The 17,941-nt window shown below is 36.4% G+C and overlaps 1 protein-coding gene across 2 annotated transcripts in view; it reads right to left on the bottom strand.

Moving 5' to 3' along the window:
- LOC136032658 (pancreatic triacylglycerol lipase-like) overlaps positions 1 to 17,941 on the bottom strand; it is a 109,341-nt gene that overhangs the window by 82,432 nt on the left and 8,968 nt on the right. For both annotated transcript variants that reach the window (XM_065712943.1, XM_065712944.1), the window contains exons 2-3: positions 16,136 to 16,287; positions 1,111 to 1,218 (exon numbers count right to left, since the gene is read on the bottom strand). In XM_065712943.1, coding sequence (XP_065569015.1) covers positions 1,111 to 1,218; positions 16,136 to 16,287 — 260 coding nt within the window. The remainder of the gene's footprint in view (positions 1 to 1,110; positions 1,219 to 16,135; positions 16,288 to 17,941) is intronic.

Below are 17,941 nucleotides of genomic sequence, written 5' to 3'. Positions count from 1 at the left end.
CGTCTCCACTTAATGCAAGCAAGAAGGGGAGGAAAACGAAAAATAGAATGTGCAAACGGCATAAAAAATTGCAATATTGGAAATTTTGAAACATGTAAGTGTTGAAAAGTCTCTGGAACAAATTACCTCGATATCGACTTTGATGATTTACTTCAATGTTGCACTTTACTATCAGTTGAAAAAATGCGTTATTTTTATTTAATAGCATTAAGAAACTACACCAAATGGTAAATCCAATGGTTATCTTTCAGCTAACGAATTAACAGAGGACACGACAAGATTATCCATCTGGACAACACCAGAACCAGAACATTCCGAAGCGAAAGAAACTTTCAGGAATGAATCCATATAGCTTTCTCTGCGTTAGGTTGCAGCCTATTGCTGAAACATGAAACTAAAGTGTGTTTGGGCCCTGGACATAAAAAGTAATTTTTTCTCCAAACTTAATAAAAGTTATGTGCCAAAAGCACCAAAGAAACTTCATCATTTTCTACATGTTGAAATATAAAAAAAGCAAAATGCCAAAAATATGAGTAGTGAAAACTCATAATTTCTAAATCAAATTTAGAATATTTACCTACAAAATTTCTGCAAAATTTCAACTTCAATTTTCCTTTATTTAGAAGCAAAATAAATCAAAACACACAGGACTAACTTTTTCACTCGAAACTAGTATCTGAGACATTCATTACGGTGAGCCCACATTTTCATATTTTTTAAATCTTAATATTTTTTATAGTTATATTTTTCGCACCTAGCCTTCTTGCCTCTGTCTGAGAAGGGAGTCCCTGAATTCTTGCAATCTTAACATCCACCAGAAAGAGTTGAAAAATCTCCATCAAACTAGGTTGATGGGAATAAGAAAAAGGATTTTAGTTTTGCCTTTCTGGGTTATGAGTATATCTTGCTTATGGGGAGGGGCGGCTTCTTTAAATCGTGTTATCAAGCTATTTACCAGAAAGTGTTGCAAAATTTAATTCTCCCAAGGAGCTTTTCTAGTTTGAAGTCACACTTTTATTATTAACACAAATACTAACACAAGTTGTCTTCATTTTATATTTACCCTTTAAAAATTTTATTTTTAACATTTAACAAAGAAAATTAACATACCTGTAACCATGCTTGTCTTCCATTTTCCATATAGCCGTGGGTAATAATAACAGTTGGCTTTTGACCATTATAGTCAGTATAAGATATTTGCTGTGGTTTTGATATATTCTGAAAAACAGAGAAAAAACGATATAAACTCTTAATCGTTTTATTGTTTATACATTTACCTTACATTAATTTGTATTTAGATGGGCACTTAAGGGTTAGTAAGAAGAGGTTTTGGGGGTCCAGAATTACGGACGAAATAAGAAAACATTGAATTTCCACTACATAAACCAGTATCTGTAGATGTCTATAAGCAGATTTTCTCTACGATTAGATAATGGGGATTGTTTGATCTTTATAATTACTGTAAGATATATTCTTAAGTTTCTATGTACTATGAAGTAAAACAAAGAAAGTCGAATCCCGTATTAGCATAATTGTATGGATACTATCGTTAATGACATTATGAAGCTAAAACTAATAAGAATTTATACTGTTTAGACTGCAGGGAAATACCTGGGTGGACATATGTGTCTAGTCTTGGAGTTAGACGTGCATGGGAAATGTCACGTGAAAATGTAAGGAGTTATGACTGAAATCTCCTGATTAGCTGAATTTACATTCTCACTCGTACAGTTTTAGGCTCTAAAACTAGCTGCTCGGCTGTGTATAAACGGTAGCTGTCAAATGCACAAATGCCTAAACGGCACAAAGTAGGCATGGAAGGCAAGGAAGTTCAACAATTTAGAACTTCTTTTAAAGTGAGGAAACGGCTAAAACAAGGACGATGGAAAGGGCACATCATGGTAATGAAAGATTGCTGGAAAAAAAACGACCCATGTCACATTTGTCAAATTGGTACTTATCTGTTTATAGCCACCACACTCAAGAAGGGAACATAGGTTAATCCTAATGAAATATACCCGAGTAAAATGAAAATAAAATACTTTAGTAAAAAAAATTATCGAAAACCTACAACAGAGAACTATGGAAATCAGGCCCCCAGGCCGCATTATATTAAATAGTTTCTAACCTAACCTAACCAAAATAGCAACCAAAATATTTAATTAAAATATTTCTAAATTGTAGCGTATATACACCCTCCCACTACTACTATTACTACTACTACTACTAAAAACTCAAGCAGCACCAAGCCGCCTGTGGCCAATACAGCTACGCACCAAGCCGCCTGTGGCCAATACAGCTACGCACGCCCGTCCTTTATCACAATCTATTCAAAGCCTCCCTCTTTACATCATCCCAGGAAGCTCCCGTTTTCTTTAAACCTTTCTTTATGAAATCCTCCCACCTCAGACAAGGACAACCTGTTTTCCTTTTAGCCTAGACGGTTTGCCGAAAAAGACAATCTGTCATCCTTCATCCACAGAACGTGCTCTAGCCATCTCAACCTTTCTTTCATTATAGCCCTAGAAAGCGGGATTGATCCACATTTTACATACAGCCTACTGTTTGAAATACGGTCAGTCAGCCAGGTACCCAGAATAGACCGTAGAATAGGCAATTTCTCTGGAAAACAACATTTAGTAAATTTTCCTCCACTTTCTGAAGTGCCCATGCTTCAGAGCTGTTTTTGACCACTGTCATCACTATACCTTCCGATATTCTATTCTTGGTTTGTAGACTTATTTTCCTATTCTTCCGAACTCTTTTTAACTGTAAAAAAATGCCCTGAGCGTTGACTATTCTACTTTTAACATCTTCACTGCTCCCACCGTTTTTACTAATAATGCTACCATGGTAAGTGAAGCTGCCCACCTGATCAATTTTTTGGTAAACAATGTCAGCTTTTCATCGTCACTTATTCCTAGCCTTAACGACTTAGTCTTCTTTGCATTAATTTTCAAACCTATTCTAGCACCCTGAACTCACAAAACCTCTAAAAATTCATTCATTGTGCTCATACTTTCATCTAGGATGCTTAAATCATCAGCATAATCTAAGTCCAGGAGAGTTTTTCCTCGCCAAGTGATTCCGAGGTTCCTACGCTGAAAGAACATATAGAAAGAACCCCGTTCTGTCAGACCAAGAACTTGAGCGTAGTGGGTATAACAGTATCGTCAGGCCTTTTTGTAAGTGTCGTCAAATTTTTTTTTAATAGAATGGGTAGTACTATAACAGCCAGTTAATTTAGTTTTTACACCAGTGAAGTCAATGGCGATTGAAGTTTTTGGCTGTCGGGCTGGCTGCTTGAATGTAATTATTTTCGGTCAAATACCGAAATTTATGCATTAGCTAGAATTTCCATTGCTTGATTTACTTGTCCGACACGAGGCAGGCATGGTGATATACAGCTTTAGCAGGTAAGAGCTGTTTTTATGTTAATGACATGGCTAAGCAAAGGACACTGGCGTGTGCAAGTCTTGGTAATTAAGAAGCACTACAAAAAATTGACATTCCAATTTTGCAGTAGAACCAGTAATTTCATAACAGTAGGGAATTTAGTTCTGGGGATGCTGTCTGAAAGGTAACTTAGAATAACTAAATTGTTTAATGACTGTCAAAGAGTGGCCTTTTCAATCGCAAGTTTACTCCATATGAACTTTTAATTTTGAAAATAGCTTTCTTTCAAGTTCAAGGCAGATGATTCCAATTTGAATTACAGCAGCATTCTAGAGTAGGGGGAACTTTGACTTCACCAATTACTCTGCATTGGAAATTGTGAGACTCAACCACACAGCTTGGCTGAAATGTGTCTTCACTGCCACCTTTACACAAGAACTAAAGCATTCCATAGATGAGGATTTTTCTTCCAATCAAGAAAGTGACAAGTAAACCAATCCATATTTAAATTTTGGCTATATGACTAATAATCTTCCTCGGCAAAATAGAAAAAAGTACTCTAAGAACAACTCACAAATAATTTTCGATAAAAATTTAGGTAAAATAAAAGTCTAAAACTAGAAGCGTCATAGCGTCATTGTCTGAAAAAAAAGCCCCCCTTTATTAGAAATGTATTTTTTGTTTCTGTATGACGAGAAGGCAGCGTGGCCTAAGTAATTACTAAAATAGTTTTTGAAATTTATGAGGTTCTCTACTAAAGAATGGACACCTTTGCCGTTTTGCATAAAGGTACATTGTCACCAATTTCGCAAGTTTATTTTGCACAAAATTGTGTCCCTTAAACTCCTTATTAAACAGATTTTAGGGACACAAAATGGTGCTAAGAAATTAAACTAAAATTTCTACACTAATATCCCAAATCAAAATGATAAACGAAGCCCTCATTAGTTTTGATTTGTCTTAGGTTTTGACGTGTCTCTTTACTTTCATGGGAGAAAAAAATTGGATTTGTAATTAAAGTTGTGTTAGTTGGAAAATCTTATGAAACTCTGCAAAAAAATTTAATTTTTTTGTGAACAGTTAAATGTGAACTCTGGGACGTGTTCCACCCTGCTTATGCCGGTGGCTATATTTTATGGATAAATTTTGACCTAGAATATAGATTCTGAACCTGTAGCAATCCTATCCTAAGACCCCTGGGTATTTCCATATAAAAAGGAGGCTTTCAGATCAACATCTACAGAAACTGTTCATTTGGCATGTTTCAAGAACAAAAAGTATTGCCGTATGGCAACATGTCCCCAGAAGCTAATAGATTAATGATAAAAACATGAGTTACCCCATTGTTACCCCACCCTTCTCCAAGAAAAACTCTTGGTAATCTTATGCCAAGATTATCTTTCAGAAGGAAACACTTTAATAACAAAAGGGCTCACCATTAGTTGATTCACCATCACTTCAGTTCAGTTCAGTTTATTAACATCAAAATAAATGGACAATAATAACTCTCTACCCCTACAAGGCTCCATGGCCCAGGAGCCTTGGATTTGAAAATTGTAGGGTTGCAACTAGTATATTTTGAAAGACTGTAGAATTAGGAATCGAATGGTATTAATCTTTTGTTGTTAAAGTGTTTCTTTCAGAAAAAGAATCTTTGCAAAGGTTACCAGATGATTTGCTCTTATTCCAGGCTTGTACGCAGGAATTTAGATTATTTTTAGATGAAATCTCTATCAGGGGAAAGGGACAAGCAAAATTTTCGAAACAGCAATAAAAACACGGATAATTTAAATGCAAACCCGAAGAACTTGCTCCTTTAGCATGCGTCCTCTCCCAAAGTCAATTGCAGTATGCCTTCTTATGTCTTAGACCTTTTTAAAATATGAACTTAGAAACTGACCCTCAATTCTAAAACTTAATAGAATAGCCTGATTAGGCCTAAGAACTGTTTTGGTGGGTCCATGGTGCTATTGCCCCTCCCCCCAGTATACGCACCTGTAAATATAACCTTCATTTTCATTACACTGAAATATATTTAATAACAAAAGTGATGTAAGTTTTGTTACTTGATCTTCAGGCACATATCCAAAGTCAAAATGATTATTGGCATTATGTCTGCCAAGTATTACATAAGAAATGTCAACATGGGTATTAAATTCAATTCATGGTTTTGAAAAGGAAGCTGAAGCAAGCTGTACCGCAAACTACCCGAGATTTACTATTTTAATCACTATTCATACAAGGAATCCTGAACAGCGATTGTTAGTTGGCAAAATAAACGGATGTGGTCGTCTAGGTTAAGGTACAAGAAAACATAAATCAAATAATGTTCAATGGTTATGACTACGACCGAACCCTAACGAATCTGAAAAAAAGAGAAATTACATAATAAGTACAGAATATCACGGGAAACATCGTAAATACCTGTTGCAGAGAGGTAGAGGTCCTCACCCGCTTGAATAGAGTCCTCCAGGAACTTACGAGCCTAACATGACTAATTATGAGTGATTATTTACGGCCTGATTATTGGTAACTAATACCATCAAAAATATTGTCAATGACAATTCTCGTCAATCATTTACCAAATCTAGTAAGGCGTTCCATGGATAATGCTACATATATTTCACTGATAGTATATTATCTGCAGTATTTTTTGCTTTTGAGGATCCCTTTATTAACTTTCATAGTTAGAACTTATAATTAGTTAAATGACTTTAAAAAAGAAAATTAATAAAACAGAGATAGAGGATGAGAGGGTGGAGACAAAAACAGTGACAGAGAGGTGGCGAGAAAGAGAGGGAAGAAGAACAGAGATTTGAAGAGAGAGAGAGAGAGAGATAGAGCAACAGAGAGAGTCCGTGTGCTAATTTTACTACTAATACTAACAATTTACTGCAGCACCAAGCCACCTGAGGTCAACACAACAATGGACGCATCTCCTCTGCTCTCTCTGCTGCTTCCTCTGCTTCTTCTCCATTCCAATCTATTCACAGCCTACCTCTTTGCACTCTCCCAAGCAGTTTTCCTTAAATCTTTCCCATTGCCCTTAAGCTTTTCCTTTCCACATCCTCTCAACACAACCAGTAACGACCTGCTTTTTGGCTGGCCCTAAACGGTTGGCCGACAAGGACAACCTTTTTTATCAGCAGAACCTGCCCTAGCCATCTCAAGCTTTTTCATATTATAGCCCTAGAAAGGGGATTGAACCACACTTTTCGTATAGTCTATTGGTTGAGATACGGTCAGTCAGTCAAGTACCATAGGCAATTTCTCTTGAAAAACATCTAGCAAAACTTCCTCCGTTTTGTATTTTTATCCTTTTTTTTGTAGCGCTCACGCTTCAAAACCATACTTGGCCTCTGTCATCATTGTAGCTTCCGATATTCTAATCTTGATTTGCACAACCGTATAGTTAATTTGAGTTATTCAGATTTTGTATAAACCCCCTGAACCCATGCTACTTTATCCTCAATAGTAATTAAATTATTCTCATACGAACGTTTCGAAGATGTGTGACCAGATTTCTCGTCCTCTTCATTCCATTTTTAACATTCTGTTGATCATAACACCTTTAATGATGAGTAGCCCTCTGAACTAATAGAAATATTTCATAAGTAAAAAAAAAAATAACATTCCACTTCTTATTGTCCATCGTTTTCTTTTGAGCAGTACAGTTTCCCTCAGTTAGTATCAGGGAAAGATGGAGGGTTGCAAGGGGATATGGGGGTACGTAGGGTGCTTCCATAACAAAAAGAAACCGAAAATACTCCCTTACACATCCTAAACTGACTAATCCAGGCCATACGTCCTATGGCACCCATGACTGTTCTACTATTTTTATTATGGCTAGCACAAACATAGCTAGTTACATTTAAATTTCTTAAGCCCTTTTGCCCATTCTAGGTACTGCCTCTAAAACTGGATGTACCTTCCCACACCAGCTGGTGGATAAGCCGACAACACTGCCTCTCCACGAAGACCGTTTCTTTTCTGCAGATCAGACATCCTCCGGGGATGACCTTGTCCGCGCAGCATTCTTCTCAAGGGGTCCTCCGGGAAGTTTTTACCTTTGTCTACTTCTATTTATAGCCCTGTTCTCACGAGCAGGTGTACTCCTGTTCTCAAGAGGAAATGGGCGGCTATCCGGACCATTTTACCCGTTTTACGCTATCAATTACTTGTAATTTCATCTATAAAGAGTGGCTGTTAAGTAATCCTGCGTATATAGGCCTTTTTTATTTTATTGGTCTAGGTGATCTAGCTTGCTCCAAAGATACGTCTAGAACAACTGTTTTCAGACCCATGTCTTCAGGGGCGAATATAGAATTAATATTTTATTTGGGCCAAGTTCTACCGTAACTTAAATTCCCTCATTGGTGTCTTTCGCTCATCCACCCTTATACCTAGTGCAACTACAGCCTTCTTGGGTGGCACGGGTCTGAGAACCATCACCTAGATCTGTGTCTGTTTGGATCCGATTTTCAAACTGTTTAGGCAAAACCCAAAATTATTGTACGTGTGTTAGTACTGAGAGGACGTTAGTATTTAAGAGTCTCAGCTGCATTTTGTCACGTTCTACAATTTACCTAGTTCTTCCTGGGCGTGTGATACCCTTAGAACTTCACGCTCAAGGGCACCATCAGGTTTAAGGAAACTCCTAAGATACTTGAGCTCTTCAGCCTCCTCCGGCAAATCCATTCTGATTAAGAAAGCCATAACACATAACTTTTTGTTTGTTTCTTTTTGTTGCTTTTCCCATTGATTATTTTTCTATTCACTTTTTTTATTCTATTTTTTATGTCTGTTTTATTTTCTAGAAATGTTAATTTATGATTTGGTTACGAACAAAGTACCTATCTATCTATGGTGATTACATTAGTGTTTCTGCAAACCTATTAATAAGTTTAAAGTTGAATTTCTATCTCACGGTTTCTAAGTTCCTTGGAATTGTATTTCGCAAGGAAGGGATAACTTCAAAAGCTTAGTATTCAAAAGCTTGGTATAACTTCAAAAGCTTGATCTCTTACTTGTTTATCTGGACTGATCGGCGAAACAAGATGTTTACTTTGTCTTTAAGCTATATAGAAATTACTAATACGTGTGGGAAAATACTACCCCTTAATATTTCTGGAAATATTACGGTATTAGTTATCCTTTGGCACACATAAAACCCAACAGATTCAAAACAAATTACTTGAATTAAATCCTTGACTTGACTACATGTGCAAAGGATTGCCGACTAATTGCTACCTGGTGTACGTCTCGGAGTGCCATTTTTTCCACCTTACATGGCACACTGCCATCATACCATTCTTAATTGAACCATGGAAGACACATGCGCATGGCGCAGGCATGGCAAGGCATGGCGCAGGTAAATCACATTTGGTGCAGGTTTAAAAGATTTTTAGGGTTGACAACACCCAGAGTTATTATCGTTGAAGTGATATTTATTGGTTTAGCTATTTTTATTTGCTTTGTCTTGTTACAACATTGACCCAAAAAGGACATTTAGTCAATTATGTTCTTGTGAGGATTTTTTGCTGTAAATATACCATATAAATAGCTCCTCGTTTCACCAATAATTTTCACCGTCAAAAGCATACACCTAGTAATTTCAAAGAACAAAGTTGACTCTCCTCTTCTTTACAAACCTAAAAAACTCGACAGAAAAACAAATTAGAAAAATATGTTCTCAGTTTCTACATTATCCTTTGAAAATCTGTTTTGTGGAAAAATGTTTCTTTTCTCGGTTTGTTTGCTAGTTACACAGCTTAGATACCAATATACAGTTATGAAAACTCGATTTATTTTTGAAACAGAGTGCGCGGTAGCGATGCTAGCGGCTGGGGACAGGAAACTGGTATTGGTATCTGATTGGTAAAAGGAAACTGGTATTGGTATCTAAGCTGTGTATGCAACAAAACAAAATTGCGTTACCGCCTATGGTGTTGTAGTACGATCTACGCGCCGGAGCACGGGCTTGGAGGAGGCACCAAGTTCAGAGCTCTGTATCAAAAGCTTCTCATGGGCAAGATAAGGGTTTTTATAACTGTATTGGTGTCTAAGCTGTGGCTAGTTAGGAGACGAACCTAGCATTCAATACTCCTTTTAATGCTTTTCCAAACATATTTGTCGCTACCCTTGTAGATGGTTTTCAGTCCCCCTCCAACTGACGGAGCTACGTATTGCCCTTGGCTATATACAGAAGTTTTGGATTTTGTTTTTTTTTGCATTTTTTCTTTGAATGACTTTATTTGGCAATATGAACCAATCATTGATAAAAATAAGCACAAAAGATTATACAAATCCACAAAATCATCAAACTCCTGTACATAGCCTGCTGCTGGATCCAGTCCCATTAAGAAGGGGGGACAAGGACGAAGTTACGAGGGCAGTGATTAGTATATTTGGAAATAGCATCAAATAGCACACCGTACTGTTTCACTCTCTCGATCGCTTTCACACTGTCAAGCCGACGAAATCGTTAATACGAAGTTTTAAAAGATTTACTTTCATTGTCCTAAGAGATTTACCAAAGAAAGGGTAAACCAAACAAGCTAAACAATTCCCAAACCCACCCAAAAAGCAAAAAATAATTAATTGTCGCAGTAACCAGAAAGGGAAACAGTCTTTTTTTATAGATACACTTCTCAAGAGCAGAAATAAAAATTAAATTCAAAAATTAAATAAAATTAAAATTTGTATTACATCACGCTCACTATGCTATCGGTTTTTACTTAGTACCTATAGTCAGCCCTTAAGGTGGCTTATTTGAATAGATATGTAGGCCAAAGAGATTAAGTTCTTCCCCCTTATGAAGCCAGAATTAATGTATACATAGCCCTCAACTCAAGTAATATCATCAAAACAGCCTCACCAGACCTTTCATTTCGATGGAATCCATTTAAATATGCAGACACATTATAAATCACCATTTCACAGCACATTGCCTCGTCCTAAAGCCATGTCTTTCCTTATAAGTTGTTTTGGGACTACTTTCCTAGTAATGGTGTGGAAATACCTTTTCTATATCTTTCAGACTTCTGCTAAACAAAGAGGGTCCAAAAGGGGATGAGGTGTAAACTTATCCTCACACATCTATGGGAGAAGAGCATGAGAGCGAGAACCGCTAATTTTGCGGAAACGGGGTTGACTCATCCGTCAGGTGTGACCGAGTCACTGAATTTGCTGGAGATGGATATTTATTGGAATTGCTTATTGAATATTAAGGCTTTTGAAGGTTCTTTTGATAGGTAGTTCTTTTAATTCGGCGGAGGTATTTAGTTTTCTAATGCTGCGAGTCGACATGGGTTGTCTACCTTCAGTGTCTAACTTTCACATGGGTGGATTGCAACAGGGGAGGGGTAAGAACCAAAGTATCAAAAAGTCATGGCCTAAGATGCAAGGACGGATTTTTGTTTTACCTTATGGCATAAAGGCTTTAAAACTGCAACTCGCAAGGGTGAGCCACCTTTTATAGCCTTTGAGAGGCTGTAACCGCTGTTGATCAGACTGCCAAGATCGATGAACTTGTTAATCCACTGAATCTTCTCTTTTTTAAGTTTCAGGCCTGACTGAATTACTTTTTGTAGCTTTTATGAGCAGCACGTAACAAGGAGGTCAACTGTACATCGTTTGACATTCGATATAATTGGAATTTCGGACTACAGTAGGACTCAACTCGCTATTTACTATGTGGGCACCCAAGTGTTCACGCCAACAGAAAATTATTTATATATTTGCTTTTACTTTTTAAAATCTGTGGTTTGTTTTAAGTGCCCCATTAGAGAACAAATGGCATTACACCACTAATAAATCCAAAAACCGTTCATCTACCGAAAGTGAAATTTACCTTGGCGTCATCATCCACTGCCAAGAAAAAAGCTTGCACCCTTGTTTTGTCATATGAATGCTCTATTTTCCGAATATAGCCTAAGACTTACTCTACTCGAGGATGGTGAATTGGGCTATTCCTGAGGGGCAAATATTTACAAGATATACGAAAAAATGGAGACATCCACCCTACAGTTGGATGAAGAGGGTTTTGGTATCCCAAGGGAATTATTTGATCCTATCCCCTCCCAAACAAAAGATAATTGATAGCGTCTAATTCCGAAAATATTTTGAACTACAAGTTGTTTTGGTTAGAATCAGACAATGATGATGCTGTAAGGCCATCAAAATCAATTCATTCGAAGTTTTCCCTGGGTTAATCTATTTTATGGACGCCGTCATTTCAGGTCCCAACATTAATCATTATTCATACAACCATAAGGAAAGAGTGTAAAGACATAACAATAATACGCTTTGGTATTATTTTTCCATGTATTGTTATTCTAAAAAGGAAACCATCTGATAATGTGTGCTTCAATCGTCTTTTTAATGATAATTGTAGAGATCTACTATTGCCGGGACAAATTTTAATCTTCTCCAAAAATTTTAGTATCAAAAACGACAGGTATATCCTCTCCACAGTAGTACTATATCTTGCAGTAATATTAATACAATATAGATAATAATTTTTACTAGATATGCTGAAATTACAATGTATGGCGTATTGAATCACAGCCTATGTGCCATATTCGGTATATTGAAGTTCACCGTGGTGAAGCATTAGTCTATTACTGATATGGTGCAATTCTCATACTGACATTGCCATATTCCGTCTATTGAAGTTGACCGTGGTGAAGTTAATCATTAGTCAATTATAGATATGGTGCCATTGCCATACTGATATTGCCGTACTCGGTCTGTTGAAGTTCACCGTTTTGAAGTTGCTCATTAGTCAATTATAGATATGGTGCCATTGCAATACTGATATTGCCATACTCAGTCTATTTAAGTTCACCGTTTTGAAGTTGCTCAATTTTTCAATTATTGATATGGTGCGGTAACAACACTAACTGCAAGAGCTAGGTTTAGCAATAAATTCCTTAAAAAAAATTGTTGATTTAGGGGGCTGGTTATAAACTAAATACAATTTTTTTCAGAAAGTGGTCGCCAAGTCACGAAAAAAATCATATTGAGTTAGGTAAAAATACCCTTTTGTGCTATGCCCTTACCATCGCGTCATCCACCTATATAGTTGGAGTGTTATTGTTAAACTTGTACGTTGTTCTTTTTCTTCTCTCACTCCACTTCCTTCTTCCTAAATAGTGGGTAATAAATACATTACAATTTGTATTAAAATTTTAAACGAGTTCAAATTCATCAGAACAAAGTGGTATGACTTACTGGTGGATGCCTTAAGAAAGATGATGACACTGAGGCTTGTTTTAACAAACACAATTTGCTTAGATAATTTCTTAGACCCCTGCTTGATTAATTAACCCCTTTGTCTCTCATAAATCTCAAATTGCTCAAATTCCTATGGTTTGGAATTCTCTCCCTGAGAGCGGCGGACCCCCCTAGTTTATTTAAGAAAAAAATTGATTTAACTAATTTATTTAAGTGAAAAACTTTCTTTTGGGTCTTGGTTCATAGATGTTTTTGTTTTCTTCTTCTTCTTTTTTTCCTATTCTCTTTTTTTCTTTTTTCTGGTTATTAGTATTTTATGGCATATTTATTTTTATTTTCATGAGAGAGTTTCGTCATAATTTGGTTGTTTCTTTTCTCTTTTTTGTTTGTTTTGTTCGTGTGCTAAGTGTTTATTATATAGGTGGTCGACAGGATGGTTGTTCCCCATCCCCCCATTACACTTCCTGGCTGAAGGGCCTTGAGACAGAGATCAGCACCGCCGGTTTGCACCTTAAGGGTCTAGTACTGCATCCTTTACCCTTACCTTATACAGGTGTTTACCTAGTATCAGGTGCTTTCATGTCTGTCTTTGGGAAGCCACTCGGGTTAATGCTATGTGTTATTTCATTTAAAGGCAGCCTACTACCACTAATACCGATAAGCCATCACGGCACAAAGCCACTACAGACTAACCAATCTAAAAAAAAACTCTTCCGTATCCTCCTGGATTTTTCTCCCTCCCCTGGATTTTGAAAACTGTATTTTGCCCTCCCGATCTTATTTTCGTGGATTGGTGCGACGGTGTACCCCTTTGTTTAAAGCTACACTCTTCACTCTCTCCCGTGAAATTTCTACCTTCTTTTGATATTTAATAATAATAATAATTTATCTATAACCCACTATTTAGGAAGAAGGGAGTGGAGTGAGAGAAAAAAGAGACAAGAAGAACAACGTACATGTTTAACAATAACACATTAACTATATTGGCGGATGAGGCAATGGTAAGGGCCTAGCACAAAAGGGGCATTTTACCTAACTCAATAAGACTTATCCGTTCACTTATTGTATTATTTCATGCTTATCGAACTATCCGAGGAATCAGTTCGTGTTTCTTATTTCTTTGGTCATGGACACTGCTAAGGGCAGAACGTTTTGTCCAGTGGTGGTTTTGGCTCTCGGACCCAAAATCTTGCGCTCAAGTTTAACAATATCTCATTAACTATATAGGCGGACGAAGTGATGGTAAGGGCCTAGCGCGGTACTTAAGTATTAAATGTGAAACACTCGAGAAGTGAAGTTTGATTAATGCTAATGAAATATAGTAGAGGATTTGAGTAGAGAGGATTTGAAGGCATATTTGGATTGGAGGGGAGATGGATTTTTGATTGGAGAGAAAAGAAAGTATCAAGGGAGAAAAGGGGAGAAAGTAGAATCTATTACTTGTCCTATGTGTGGATCTCAGGATGAAAGTTTGATACATTTTTTGTGTGAGTGTGTCGAATTGAATGAATGGAGGCGAGAGATATATGGTAAAGAAAAATTGAATGAGATATGGATGGTGGATAGGATGAAAGAGACAAATTTTCTGAGTATTAAAGGGCTAGCAAGGTTTGTCTGGATTGCAGCTGCACATCGTGAGTGTTTTCTTTAAATAGTTTTAATTTATTTTAGTTTAATTTGTTGCTTTGTTTTTTATGTAAAATTCCTATGGCCCACGGGCTTTTTCTAGAATAAATTATTATTATTATTATTATTATCATTATTATTACTATACCTAAGTAAGATAAAAATATAATAGTTTAAAAACAAATTTGGGCTATATATTTGCACAGGGGGGGGGGACGGGTAAAGCATAGCATATATTAAATACGTAACCTAAACAAACGTATTTCAACCTAACCTAACAGAAATATCAACTAAATATTTAATTAAAATATAGCTATTCATGGTCAGACACTATATTCTATCACTATGCATTACAAACAAACTGGGATGAAAACTGGGTTAGTCTCAAGTGTTTCTCGTATAATACGTAAGTACCCCTAGCACAAAAGGAGCATTTTTACTTAATATGTGACTCAAACGATTGAAGAACAGAATAATATATGTGGCATGGTACTTTCTAACAAGCCTTCGGTTCCAATAAGACCTAGGAATAAAAACAATAAACTTGTAGCATTGAAAATCATCAATTCGCATACGTCTAAAAACATCACTATTGAGGATTGCGTGAAGATAAGTGTAAAACAAAACAGAATTATCACAATAACTCAAGAAAAGCCTTGCCAAGGCTCTCCATTTGTAACAGCCATGATTCGCAACAACTTTAGAATAGTTAATCTTTAATTTTGTTTTAATATCAACAAGAGTCTGATGCCTAATAGAATTAATAGTACTACAAACAGTTAAACCTAACCAACGACCCCGTTCCCTAAGGCCTCTTCCAAACTGATTGGAGAATATCTTGCTTTTTCTTGGACCATAGCCGGATTGCCCAATACCAAGATTTTTGGCAACATACGAATTGTTGGATGTGACGGAAGCACATTTTTCTTACAGCATGTTTTTTGATACAATCATTCAAATAAGTGTCTAATATAATCCTCGAAAACATCCCCTCGAAAAACAATATCCTCCAAGGGGGACCTTATTCCAGAGGTAGCCTACATATATAATGTCGTACATCATGTTATATACCATGTTATATATCATCAGATATTTGTATCTTGATTGGTTATCAATGATACTCTTTTTTACATTAAAGTTTCACAATTAAGACTACTATTTATATGGGCATTTCAGGTTCCTAGGGGCTCCCTCCTCCATAGAAGAACTATTCACCTCGAAGTCATAACATATGTTGCTCTACCTTTCGAAGTGTCCGCAGCTCAGAGCAATACTTAATTATTGACATTACAGTGGCTTCTAGTGTCCTAATCTTTGCTGTAAGACTGATCTTCTAATTTTACCAAACCCCCGTTTCGAATAAAATGATAATTAGCCTAATACAGCTACCGCATGAAGTTATAGTCAGTTTTCTCATTACTTTACCCAGTCTCTTCATTCTCCTTGAATCTTATGTCAAGCGAGTTGTATTAATTTTAACAATCGCACCATCAACTCTCATGCCCCAATGTTAATTTAGTTCAGCAACATATTTCTGCAAATAGAATTTTGATAACACTTTTTTTCGATGGATCTTTAGGTAATATTCTCGACGGGTCTCTTTTATCTGTTCTTCAGAATTTTGTGAATGTCAAGAAAATCTGCAGTCCGGCTAAGGGAGAAGGCTGCATTTCCCCTCGCCCTGAACCCACCACAGTTTGTTATGTGTCATCTTGGAAAATTACAACCTTGATTGAAATCTAGAAAATCACCTGGCAGATAACTTACTATTTTTTGCTTGCTATTTGATTTTAAAGTAAGCAGTACTTGTACATTGTTGAAAATTACGAAAATTAACCTTTAATGGGCGAAAATTAACGAGGTCAAAATTACTTACCAAACACAGGTTAGGGTTCTTCTTTGAGCGGAAACAGAATGAAGGGGCGATTTGATTTGGGGGTTTTGGAAATACACCAATTGGTCGAATTGCTGATGTCCATGGAGGGTCTATTGAGTAACAACCATACGGACCGTAGCACTGTATAGTTCCTGGAAACAATTGTAAACTTTTGATGTTATTAAGAAAAAATGCAATAAACAGTATATATGAACTTATATGACAACGTTTATCTTCAACGAAACCTCACCCTGGAGAACGTAGGGTGCTTTTTTTATTCCTCTTAAAATTCCCCCTGAAACCCACTCCCGTGCCCATGCCACCTTAGCCTAGGTCTTTTATTTTATTTTTCTTCTATTAAATTTTTGTATCGATAACATAATGACAATTGACGAACCCTATCCTTTCTCTGGAAAATGGAGACTTAATACATGGAACAATAGTTGAGGGGTTGCCAACTTTCTAAAACCATGTACATCAGATGAAGTACCCTCTGTGTGATGAAAGTATGCCCCGTGCGGCAAAGATTTGCCCAAATGTGTAGTGAAAAGCCCCGATATTCTGAAAGTGTACCATACAGGCTATGGCAGAACAAGTGGTGTTTTGAGATCTATACCAGGCGGTATGGAATTGCTAGCCCCTCGATTATAATATTTTCTGTGCATAATCTTTGGGTGGTTGACACACAACGAACGCTGTGAATAATTTCCAATCATATTTTATGGTTTTAGAGACTGCATTCTTATAGGTTATTAAATAAAATAAAAACAGTTTTTTTCACTGAAAGTAAGGAGCGACATTAAAACTTAAAACGAACAGAAATTACTCCGTGTATGAATGGGGCTGTTCCCTTCTCAATGCCCCGCTCTTTACGCTATAGTTTGACTCTTTCTCTTAATTCTACTTTATTAAACAGTAAGAAACTTTAGCGTAAAGAGCGGGGCGTTGAGAAGGGAACAGCCCCTTTCATACATCGAGTAATTTCTGTTCGTTTTAAGTTTTAATGTCGCTCCTTACTTTCAGTTAAAAAACTAGTTTCTTTTATTTAATTTCCGAACGTTTCTGAATTAATGCATGTTTAATTTTGGCTCTCAGCATATAAATTATTAAAATGAAATTTACATATTAATTCCTTTTTTGGCTAAATGGCTTTCTCTTAGTTTTGACCAGACGACTTTGAGAAAAAAGGGGTGGGGGAGGAGGCATAGTTGCCCTCCAATTTTTTGGTTACTTGAAAAGGCAACTAAAACTTTTAATTTTTAACGAACATTTTTATTAGTAAAACATATACGTAACTTAAGAATTAACTTACGTAACGAACTTATATATTCTTATATTTTTATTATGTATATGAGGGGGTTTGTTCCCTCGTTAATACCTCACTCTTTACACTAAAGCTTAAAGTTTGTCCCAACTCTTTAAGAATGACCCCTGAATCAGAAAGGTCGTAAAATAAATAGTTGAAATTACTAAAAATACTTTAGCGTAAAGAGCGAGGTATTTAAGAGGAGGTGAACCCATCATATGCGTAATAATCTCTGTTCATTTTCAGTTTTAATGCTGCTCTTTACTTTCAGTTGAAAAAAAACTTTTTCATATTTTATTTTTTCACTTTTTTATATAACAATACTAGAAAATCATGCGCCCCCTTCATTGGATTTCTCTTCCCCCATGACATATCCCTCCAAGGAAAGATCCTCCCACATAGTCCCCTCTCCTCAACCCCCCCCCCCCACCCAAAAAAAATAACAAAATAATCCCCTGAAAAATGTCTCTACACTTCCCAATAACCATTACTGTATGTAA

The sequence above is a fragment of the Artemia franciscana genome, chromosome 11, assembly GCF_032884065.1.
Source record: "Artemia franciscana chromosome 11, ASM3288406v1, whole genome shotgun sequence".
Taxonomy (NCBI): domain Eukaryota; kingdom Metazoa; phylum Arthropoda; class Branchiopoda; order Anostraca; family Artemiidae; genus Artemia; species Artemia franciscana.
The sequence above is the reverse complement of the archived record's forward strand: the minus strand, read 5'-3'. Positions and strand labels throughout refer to the sequence as shown.